This window comes from Phycodurus eques, chromosome 5 (genome assembly GCF_024500275.1).
Source record: "Phycodurus eques isolate BA_2022a chromosome 5, UOR_Pequ_1.1, whole genome shotgun sequence".
Lineage (NCBI taxonomy): Eukaryota > Metazoa > Chordata > Actinopteri > Syngnathiformes > Syngnathidae > Phycodurus > Phycodurus eques.
In genome coordinates, this window is record NC_084529.1 from 27,426,966 (window position 1) to 27,439,008 (window position 12,043).

The window sequence follows — 12,043 nt, forward strand, 5'->3', positions numbered from 1 at the left end:
AGTTGTCCGCAAAGATCGGTCACAAGATGGAGCCAAGGTCGGGTCCCCCCCCCCACTCCCCCGACTCTACTATGCTACACTTGGATTCATTTGACTGCACTGTGTATTGTACCGCCCTCGTTTCTTTGAAGGTCGTCTGCATTATTCATTGTTTTAAGCGTCATTGGTGCCGTTTTATATTTCACCCGAACAAGAGTTGAGCAATTTTGATTTCAAAAAATCTGTGTGCTCCACTATTAGTATTTCATGTTATCTTTCTGCATCTGCAAAGTAATCGGTCAACACATTGGAAAGTAGCCAAAATATTCAAGACTGAATGAGCACACAAAATGAAAAATGACAACAAACAGTACAAACCTTTATGCTAAGACAGTTGATATAAAATACAATGGGGCCCCAGGCCTTATATCAATGACACATGCTGTTAGCACCGCACTTAACATCTGTCCAGCCTTAAGTAACACAGTATCAAATGCTACTTTGTTCAGAATTGACCTTTCATCAGCCACCTGGAACAGTCAGACTGTCTTTTTAACAATGTCCTGACAATTGGTTCATGCACTCAACAGACAGATCAGGTGCACACAATCTAATAAGATCCAATAATACAAAAGATGCCTTCATAAAGACAATGTGTAACAGTTTCTTTCAGTGACAATGGAGAAGACATACAAAAACACTCACTCGAGAGAAACCTTTTCCCTGCTCAGTTTGTAGTAAAAGTGTGAAAACAGTTAAGCATGACATAGGGCCTGATTTACCAAGATCTCAAATAGCGGACGCTAAATTGCGTTTGTGTACGCTGTGGGCAACAGTTGCAAAAGTGGTGGAGGCCGCCATATTTCAAACAGGGTTTCGCGCTTTAGGTAACGCTGATGGTTTTCACCATGGAAGGCAAAACAAACTTTGAAGGGATGGAACATTAAAAAAAATAAATAAAAATTATTAAAACCTATCTTAGAATGTTACGTTGAAGGCTACCCGTTTCATCTCCAGATATGCACACAGAGCCCACCAAACAAACTTGCAATGTTGAATCGCAGCCTATTGCTAGCCAGCAAACCATGGCATGTCTTGGTATGTCCCCAGCCATAGCCACATAGCACATTTACAGTTAACTAGTGCTTGTACGTTACAAGGGCACAACAACATTTTGACAATAATGGCTTGATCATAACGCAAACCATAATTTTGAACAATTAACTTACTGTTACTGCAAATAACAATAATACAAACTCATAACCTTTGGCTTAAGTCAACCAGCATTTTTTAACCTCTTCATTGCCAAAGTCCTTTCTTTCCCAATATCGTTTGAAAGGTTAGTGAGGGATACTGTACTTCATGTCAAACTCAGGCCCGGGGGCCAAATTTGGGCCACCTCTTGCCCGAAGATAGCTGGGCACGTCGGCGACCCCCGTGAGGATAAGCGGTACAGAAAATGGATGGATGGATGACACTGTACAGTTTGTTGTTTTAGTGTTTGTTTTTGCTTTTAGTTTACTTAAACTTTGCCGCCCCGTCGCCATTGTAAATGAGAATCTGTACCTGGACTCTTGTTTAAGACGTTTACCTTGAATCCAAAAGACCTCGCTAGTTCTAAATATTAAATGTCTATGTCTCTGGTGAGTGTTGAGCCCTGATGACAGCGTAGTGGCATTATCTCTTACTTGTCCTCTTCTATGATGAGCCATCCTTTCTTGTAGTCAATGAGCAGCTCCAGGTAGTACTTCCACTCGGGCTCGCTGTCGTAGCGCACCTCAAAGACGGTCTTCAGAGGGTCCCTGTGGGCCTCGTGGACCCGCACCACCTCCCCTCTGTACCACACCTCGGACTTGTCGTCCTCCTCGTACAGGTGGCGGATCCGCTTGCCCACCAGGTCCGGGTAAGCGAGCCTCAAGGCCGCGGCGGCGCGGCGCACGGCCGAGCGCAGCACCCAGCGCCGCCTGTGCTCGGTGCTGTGGCAGGCCGACAGGTAGGGGCAGTACTTGATTTTCAAAAGCGATCTCTTCTTCCGCTTTTGTGTGCCGCCGAGAGGACGCAAGGTCTGGCCCAATCTTCCCGTCCTCTGCCATTTAAAGGTCACTCGGCTGACCTCGTCCGCGCTGACCGACACCGCTTGGTTGCGAGCCTCCCTCTTCAGCTTAATAATCATTCCCGAACCGTTCCGAGACACCAGCTGGAATACGGGGGAATCTGTGGGATGGCAAACTGCCGGGAAACTGGAAGACTTCTCAGGTTCAACATCACTGTCAGGAAAGTCTTCTGAAGTTAAAGGAAGAGTCCAGCAATTGTCTGAGGGTGTTTCGTGCAGGCCGGCGGGTGACGCTGCTTCACTGCCGGCTTTCTTGCCCGATTCGTTTTCAATATGCTTTCCTGAGTCATCGTCTTCATCATCGGACCAGCTGTTGTCCAGAAATGTACGCCTCGAGCTGCTCTTCACCCTGCTTTTTGTCTTTGTGGTGTTTCTCTCGCAGGATTTGCCTTTGGGGTCCTCGGCTGGTGAGGAGCTGCTGATGATGTCCGAGTCTTCCCAAGCCTCCATGTCTACTCCTGCAACGCAACAATGTTAAAGAGGTCAGAGTGAGTGGGAAATCCTTTCCAAATTTTTTTTTAATAAGTTATAGGGGCACTGTGATAGTGTAGATAAAGCGGTATAAGTGCAGTCCGTTTACCATTTACCAGAGGGGAGAAAAGTTAAGACTGTTAGTCAGGAATAAAATTCCCCCACAAGAGGGACCCGTGGTCAAGTCAAACTGATTGAAAGAGTGCGCTACAAAGGAGCTTATTAATAATTAAAAGGACGTCGCCATTTCATCCAGATATGGAATATTTTCGGCTCTAGCAGGAGCACAACAAATGATGATCATCTTGATCTGGTCACACTTGGACAGAGACACGAGAGTCATTTATTTTTTATTTTTTTCAATTTAATGACGGCCAGATATCAGAATCTGACGAAATGGCTTCTGTTTAAATCTTTCAGTTTGATTTGGCTTCAAAGAGTGAATTCTCACATAAAACCCAATGGAAACGTCCTTGAAAGAAAATCTAAGCCTCAGAAAATATCCCAGATCTTAAATGGAAGGATGCTACGTTCTTCGGATGCAGGAAGGAGGAACCTCTGGGGCATTGGATGACTGCACACCACATTTTATTTGACACTTCATGTTTAAAACGTCACGATGGCTGTCTACCAGTCCGAGGTGTTCCCCTGCCTCTCACTCAATCAGCTGGAACAGGCTCCTGCTCACCCGCAAACCTAATGAGGACACGCACTATAGAAAATGGAGGGACGGATGGTTTAGAATCCCACAGCTTTGATTTAAAATGTTAGCAGCTTGTTACAAGATAGATGACTGAGGTGTTCAAAAATTTGTCTCCAGACTATGATGGTATTTCGGACGGGGATGTACATAGTAATCAATTGATTGTTAAGTATTCTGCCAATTATGCGCTGTTAGTTGTTGATAAATCATGTCTTGAAGCCATTGATTGATTGCTGTGGGGTGACGCCACACTTTGCTTTTGAGACAGGTCCAGCGGGAGGAAAAAGGACGAGCCCTTTGGAATAGTTTTAAATTTCTCCGTAAATTGGTAGGAACATTTTCCAGAACAGGGAGCAACAAGCAAGCGAGCCTTTGGATTTAATAACTGGTTGAACCTCTTTTGGCAGCAATAACCTCAAGCAAACATTTCCTGTAGTTGCAGATTAGACAGGCACAACCATCAGGCTTCATTTTGCACCATTCCTCTTTGCAAAATTGGAAGTTAAACAGTAGCATAACGGCTCAATTTCAAAGAGATTCTCTGCAGTGAAGCATGAAACAGAAAAAGAAGGAAAGTGTAGTGAGATTAATTAACAAAATAAACAAACAAAAAAAGTAAATATACCTGGGTAGTCTTTTGGACATCAGGTGACGTTGATTCTGTAAAAAATAGATGCATTTTATTTGGACTATTAATGGCTTCCGCCAGTGGAGCAGAAATCAAATAAGTGGAACCAAAGGAAAGTCATTTGTGGATTCTACAAAGAATGCTATATTCTTTTTCTGCAAGAGGAGTCTGGAAACATGGGTTCAATAAGTTGCCTTCAGTGTGGTTGCACAAGACACACAAAAGGTAACATGCACTTGTAATATTTTACAAGACCAACAGTAATCCGGCACTCTTTTGAGATTTGTAACCGAGTAGCATTTCCATTTAACCACTGTTACAGCACAATATATGATACATATATACTACTTTTTACCAAAGTGGATTTTACGTAGGCTGGATTTACATTGCGGGTCTAAACATCAAACATTTAACGTACATTCCAAGCAGACCATATCATACGCAATCTATTGAACACAACCAGCATCCAAAATGCAGGTAAACAAGTACATAAGCTTCAACATAAAGCTGATACAACACCAAAGTAAACAGGACTGAAACAGTTCAATGTCCCATTTGTTTTAATTGGCCTCGGCTGACACCTCACTCCATTGCTTTTAAAAAAAAAACACCAGCGTGTCCTGGGTCGTCCCCGTGGTCTCCTCCCGGTGGGACGTACCCGGAACACCTCACCAGGGAGGCGTCCAGGAGGCATCCTGAACAGATGCCCGAGCCACCTCATCTGGCTCCTCTCGATGTCGCGGACCAGCGACTCGACTTTGAGGCCCTCCCAGATGACCGAGCATCTCACCCTATCGCTAAGGGACAGTCCGGACACCCTGCGGCCGATGTGCACAATTGCGCCAGAAGTAAGTAAGTCTAAGTAAATAATATAATAGAATGTTTGTACATCATAATTTATTTATTGTGCTGCTACTCCTGGTGTGCCCTCCTTGGCCAGCGGTAGTATAACACTAGTTATACAGACACATACTGCAAAGAGCAGCACTTCTACTATTGCTACTACTTAAGTGACTCAGTAAGATGCTATAATATTAGTCATTTTACAGAGGATAAAGAATACATGCCTGTAAGTGGTGTTACATTGTCTGTCTACATGTGTTGTTTAATTTAATAAATACCAATCGATGCTAACGTAAGCGTATCAATGGCGTTATTGCTTTTTTTTTTTTTTTTAGGATTAACCTAAGCAGAATTTACTGAGGCAAATCTGTTGTTGTTTTACATGTGTCATTCTTTTTGTTTGCTGTTTAGTTTGACAGTAAACCTCAACTGGGAGTGGCATTAAAAAGCTTAAGGCCTATTTCTGATGACTTGTTGAAATTTACCACACTGCTGCTTATTGTGAATTGAGTTGAATTGAGTTCACTCCCACCATGCAGCGCGCTCGTACATTAGTAAATTTGTACTAGCAAGTCAAAGCAAAAGAAATCGCATCGACAACAGTCCTTAAATGGTTCAGGTCCTACCTGGAGGAAAAGAGTTATTTTGCAATCATTGGAAGTTATCCATCTCATTGAATGGCAATGACCTATGGGGTCCCTCTAGGGTCAGTTCTTGGACCCCTCCTGTTCAGCCTGTATATGCTACCCTTGAGTCAAATTCTTCTTCTTAATTTTGACTATCATAGCTATGCAGATGACACACAGTTATATCTAGCAGTGTCTCCAGATGATTAGAGTTCAATTGAACTGTCTAAAACTGACAAATATCAGGATGAGCCAAAATTGACTTCAATTAAACCACAACAAAACTGAGATAATTGTTTTTGGCAATAAAGAAAAGTGTATTGCTGTTAGTAAATATCTGGAGTCACTCTCTAAAAAGCAAAGCCCATGTCCGAAACCTTGGTGTTCTGATAGATTCCGACCTGACCTTCAACAGTCATATCAAATCAATTACTAAAACCGCCTTCTACCATCTGAAGAACATATCCAGAGTGAAGGCTTGCATGTGTCAAGCAGACCAGGAGAAACTCATCCATGCTTTTACCTCAAGTAGACTTGACTATTGTAATGGTCTTCTGACTCCCTAAGAAGAGCTTTAAACAGCTGCAGCGCAGCTCGGGTTCTGAACAGAACAAAGAAGTCAGAGCATATTACTCCAATTCTAAAGTCTTTACACTGGCTTCCAGTCATCTTTAGAATAGATTTTAAAGTTCTGCTACTGGTCTATAAATCTCTAAACGGCTTAGGTCCTGAATACATGAATGAAATGCTAATGGCATATAAATCCAGTAGGGCTCTGAGATCGACAGACTCAGGTCAAATAGTGACGCACAAGAGTCCAAAGCAAACATGGTGAAGCAGCATTTAGCTATTATGCTGCACACAAATGCAATATGTTGCCAACAGAAGTGACGTCAGCCCCAAGTGTGCATGTTTTTAAGTCCAAGTTTAAAAACTCTTCTTTTTTTCCATGCTTTTTAGAGCATTTCCACAATTATATTTCTTGCACCGTACGCTGTTTTAATTGTATTTGTATTTTTTTGTGGTTTTTCCTTTTTGTTTTAAATGTTTATAAGCTGTTTTATCTTTGTTTTTAAATGCTTTGAATCATGTAAAGCACATTGAGTTACCGCGTGTATGAAATGCACTATATAAATAAATTTGCTTTGCTCTGCATGATGGCTCGCATCTCGAAAAACTCATAGGTCAAGTCACTCGTATCCCAAGGCACCACTGTACTCTTGATTTACCTTAGTGTGAATATATAATTTGTGTAAAGGCACGTGTGTATGATATTGGTTAGTGTATTACAATTATGTCAGGCTCACATTGACAGAATAGACGCAAGCAATCAGTTTACACTGCCGTCACATTGGTGGTTTTATCAGATATAATGCATACACGGCAATCAGATCTTCATCCCCATTTGAAAGAGGCCTGATTCCAAACTGAAGATGTCCAATTTTGTGGGTTTTTCTCTTTACGTTGCTAACTGGAAAAAAATAACGGAATCGCGACTTGAATCATATAGAGTAAATCCAGCCTAAGATAAATCACAGTTCCTAAATATGGTTTGTTGCCCTATCAAGATCTACCTGTCATGATCCAAATACATTTAATGTACTCACCTAGGTGCTTGCAGACATTGGAGTAATACAAGAGGTTGAGCACGTCGGTGTAGACGTTGGGCAGGTGTTTGAGTGACATCAGCCTCCTGAGACGGGACGAGCAGGGTTTGTGGAGCTGAATGAGGATCTTCTCCTCGGAGAGTGTCGTGGGTCGTAGTTCCACTTTGTGTTCTTGCAGGACTTGGTCGATGAAGTTGCCGGGCACCACGGGAAAAAGAATTTCTTTTATCACCAGCATGGGGAGGAACACCGCCCCGGTTCTCATGACGTGTGGAAAAGGGCAGCGCTCATGTATGATGTATTCCCTGAACCTATCCAGCACCTCCTGAAGAGCAGAGCTGATCTCCTTATTGAGCCACTTGTGCCTGGCTTTAATGCCCAATAAGCAGGAGACCTTCTGGACTTTGGTTGATGAGGGTTCCACCAGTTCCAGTTGAGACCGCCAGGTTCGGAGCTGTTGCTCGGAGGTGTTAGACACGCATTTGGATACCTGCTTGCAGAGAGTGCGATGCAGCTCTAAAAAATGCTTACGAACAGATTGTGGTTTCTGTTTTGTTGGTGATGATTCCTCTTGAATTTGCACACGTGTTTCTTGTGGTGCTGCCGGACGACAGACCTTCATATCAGGGGGCCAGATATTGTAGGTGGAGCTAAGAATTAGGCACTCAGGTGGAACCGTTTTGATATCTAATTTGACTTTAAGTGGTTCAAGTGGACTGACCGGTTTGGGCTCAGTTTTGAATACCTTCTCCTCTGGTGTCCTGGCATTACACACAGAGGGTGAGTTTGGAGGTTTGGAAGTATGTAAAGGATCGTCGGCCTCTAGTGATGAAGGTTTATGTTCAAGTTTTTCAGGTTCACATATCTGAATGACCAGCATGGACTTGGTGTCTGACAAACTTGCATCTTCAGGTTGCAGTTTGATTTGATCCTGTATTGTGCTGCAAGCAGCCTGACTAAGAGAATTTTCACGAGCATCACATGGGTCTGATTGATTTATCTTTTCCACTTTGATCTTTGTGGGTTCAATCAATTGTACATCAGGCCTCTGTGGACAGACATGGATGGGTTGTTCAACCGGATCAGGTTTTATTTCTTTAAGGGGTGTTGTGGGTTTGACTTTACAGTGCTCGGCCAACAGCATCAGCATGCTTCCCCCAGGTTGTACGTCTGGAAGTAACACTCCAGATGTTTTTAGGTATCCTAGGTCAGGTGCCAGGCTAAACACATTATCAATAACTGGCATTTCAGGGGACTCCTCTTGATTTCGTTTGAGGACCCCCTCAATTTCCAACTTTTGCCGCTTTTTAATCAAGTCAACTTCACATAAATCCAGAGACTCTTCTTTTATTTTTAAGAGTGAAGGAAAGTGTCGCTTCAGGCTGCCTTCAAGAACAGAGGTGGCAGAGCTGCATGCAAGTCCATTGTGCTTATTACGTGTCGCAATGACTGTTCCAAAGTTAGGCCCATTAGTTAAAGCTGCGCTGAGGCAATCTGACCCATGTTTTGGGGATTGGGTAAGCCGCGTCCCTGGGGAAACTGGGAGGCCTTTGGGATGTTTGGGGCACATAAACTGGCCTACGTTAGAAGAATAGTCCAGCAGTCTGTCTTTGGTCAAGCCACAAGGTTTAAGGACTGGTTGATCCATCTGATGATCAAGTCGATGGGTGATCGAGGGATACAGTCTGCTAATTTGAATGTGGGAAGGCAACACAGATTGTCCTACATGTTGAGTTGGACTGTTTGGGTCCATCCGCAGGAAGGAATGGGAAGTGTCCAATGGTCCAACATGCCGGTTGGTGTTGCTCTTCTGAAGGCTGGCTGCAGGGGACAAACATTGGTCTGATGGCGAAACACTGATTCTATGTGAAGGCAACCCAGGTGGTACATGCTGCCTTTCTACATTTCTGATTGGACTGTTAGGAAATCCAGGACGTTCATAACAAGGATAGTTGAAGCCCTGCACGAAGGAGTTATTTGGTTGTGTTTCAGTGCTATGCAAAAACAAAGGAATGTCACCATGAAGTGTCTGAGGGAATGTATAATGCTCCCGCGGGCTTGGAATTGTGCTTTTTCGCATAACGGGAACGTCTTCTCTCTGCTTGCCACCAATATCCCGACAATGTGTTCTGTTTTCTACCTCCACATTGGCCTGCGGGTAGTAAAACATTGAGTGCTTTGTTGGATGGGCATATTTGGACATGGGATAACATTCTTGATAAAGCTCTGAGGTCATATGCTCATATGTTGCATGGGAGGGGTGAAAGCCTGCATAGCTTCCAGGGGAAGGCTGTAAATGTCTGCTCTGCTCACTTAAAGACGTTACCATGGAGAGAGGAGACATACAGGGGTAGCCACTGTAGTTTGGCTCCATTCGAGTTGGCCTTCCTCTGCTCAAACTTTCTGCAGACATGCTCTGGACTTGTTCTTCACTGGGATGCAACGGTAAACCTTGCTGTTTGTCTTGCCCCTTTCGCTGGATGGGTGATCTTTTGTTGTGGTAAGCCTCCCCTCGAGTCCAACCGTGCTCAAAATCAGCAATGGCTGCTGTCTGGGATCTTTGCTCCACGCTGTACTGATGTCCCATCATGCAACCCAGATCATGGCAGCAGGGCTTATGTCCATACACAGCTTTTGGAATCGCTAAGAAAACGGGATTGTCATACAACAGAGATGAATTGTCACCGCCAGTTGTTGCGCCAGAGGCATGACTTATCGGACTTCTTGCATCCAACAGAGAAGCGCTTGAGTTAGTCCAAGGTGATGTCAACTCAGCTGCATCCTTTCCTCGGGGGTTGTAGGCCAAAAAGGCCCCGCCATACTGGAGCACCGGCTTTACAATAAACCCAGACATGTCTGATGGCTTGGACAGTCCAGCAAATGCCACAGTTTCATCAAATAAAGGCATCTTGGCTCAAAACATCTCTACCAGGGTCTGCTTTGAATGGTTGTTCATCCTGTTGTCAGGCTATGGTGTGGCTCCAAACCTAAGAAAATAAAACAAGTGTAAGCACATGTAATATAGTTCATAATCTGTTTTTGAGCAATTTCCCGATTCGGGTTCAACCATTTACATCATACTGGGAAATTTAGAGTCTCCAAAAAACTAACCTACCATGCAAGTTTTTGGACTGGAATTAACATAAAACCTCAGACCTCAGCCTTTTGAAAGATGCCTTCAAAAAAACATTTGGCACTCGAGGGTCACATGCGGGCCGTGAAGCCAATTATCACATGTATAGCAAATATGGAAAAGAAGTAATCATTTGAGGAATGCATAAAGGCACCTCATAATTTAATCAATGGGAACATGTTCAGACAACTCTGGCAAATGTCTTTAAATGATCACTTGTTTATCCCACATATACAGTAAATGACTGATAAAACAAAATGTCACCGATTTTTTATTTTTTATAGGCATCTGTAATACTCTTAATGTCATTTAATGACATCTTACAAGATGTGTTGGTTAATTTTCATAATGCATATGTAGGAGGTGGGTAAATTACCTATGATAGACAAAGGCGTACAGGGGATTAGGGTTGCACGGTATAACGGAACTAAAAAAGTATTGCGATACCTTGCCGTCAAAAAGTATCAGTACTGGTACTTCTGCGCGTGTAGCAAACAAAAGTTTATCCAAAAAGAGGCTCGCTGTGCTTGCTTAAAGCTGTTTAACAGTCACTCCTATAAAATATGCACTGGATTTGTATGTGGGAAAATCTAGCTATCTAGCCATCAGTGAGCTTTATTTCATACTTTAACTATTTACAGGAGTTTTATGTTAAGTCGAAGACCTTAAATCAAAAGACAACAGAAATATTGCAAGACTAAACATTGTGCATTGCTCAGCATACTTCATATCGCCAACTAACAGCACAGTCTGACTGTAAATAACAAAGATAAGAACTAATAAGAATTAGTCATCACATACCAGTGGTGATCCTTCTTTAAAGAACATATGATCAAATTATTTAAAAAGAAACATTTACAATCCTCCACTGCCCAATTGTATTTTGAATTCATAAAAACACTAAGAATTTTCAGTTCCATGTTTTGTCATCTCTAATTCCACTGCTTGATGTTTTAGGTTTATTGCATGGTATAATTTCAGTATCGACGAGGTACTTTATGCAGGTATAGAATCAAAGTCCGAATTTTGGTGTTGTGACAACTCAGCTAAGATGTTATAATTCCCTGCTGATGTGCACATTTGCAGGTGCACATCAGCAGGGAATTATGGAGCCATCCTGTTGTCAAATTATTAAGAAGACTCCTATCTAGATTAGTGTGCTTTTTCCGGTGGTAGAACAACAACAAAAACGGCCCGACACTGACAAATTCTTAGCTCGTGCATCTTGCGTCAAAGCTTTTAGTCCCATATTTGCTACGCATGTCATGGCATGAAGACGTGCACGTGTCACGTGACACCACTTCCACAGTTATTCGACAGGAAACCAGTTAAACTTCTTAAACAAGTGGAGGTGGCTCCCACACAAAAAGGGCCGGAGTGCAGGTTTGCCTCTGCCTCCTTTGTGACCTTTACAAAATAAAAGAACTTGAAATACAACTTGAAATCATGAAACTGGCGCGGTCTTTTAAAAAAAAAAACAAAACAAAAAAAAACACACGAACATAACTTAGTGTAAAGAGTACAAGTAGTGGCGCTAACCATCTTCACAATGCCAGGCATTTAACGGACAAAAACGTGACTGTACGCATATTCCGTTTTATTAGTATGAGTTTGTTTTCTCCCCGACGACTATCATCATTAGCTAAACAACAAAGTTATATTTCAAATGCAATGGTTCTTTACCTCGCTCGGTGATGTCACCCGGCACTTTCGACAAAAAAAAAAAGAAAAAAAAATACAAAAACTCCACGTAAAATAAATCCAAAATGGGAAAACGTTTTCGGTTTGTCAGCGGGTCAGGCGGAGGTATTACCATTCCCCTACCCGAAAAATCATGTGGAGGAAGAGTGGGGGGGGGGGGGGGGGGAATAAAAACGTGGTTGTTGTGCTTGGATCTGTCCTGAAAAACTTTCCCGCGCCCTGCGGATGTCCACACGTTT

The 12,043-nt window shown here is 42.8% G+C and overlaps 1 protein-coding gene across 1 annotated transcript; it reads right to left on the bottom strand.

The window, feature by feature from the left end:
- Positions 1–364: 364 nt before the first annotated feature.
- On the bottom strand, positions 365–11,811 carry c5h15orf39 (chromosome 5 C15orf39 homolog). Its single transcript, XM_061676900.1, has 4 exons — positions 11,787–11,811; positions 6,971–9,957; positions 3,892–3,926; positions 365–2,550 (listed from the first exon to the last, which is right to left on the bottom strand). The coding sequence occupies exon 4, from the start codon at positions 2,540–2,542 to the stop codon at positions 1,664–1,666; it is 879 nt and encodes a 292-aa protein (XP_061532884.1). The 5' UTR covers positions 2,543–2,550; positions 3,892–3,926; positions 6,971–9,957; positions 11,787–11,811; the 3' UTR covers positions 365–1,663.
- Positions 11,812–12,043: the final 232 nt, after the last annotated feature.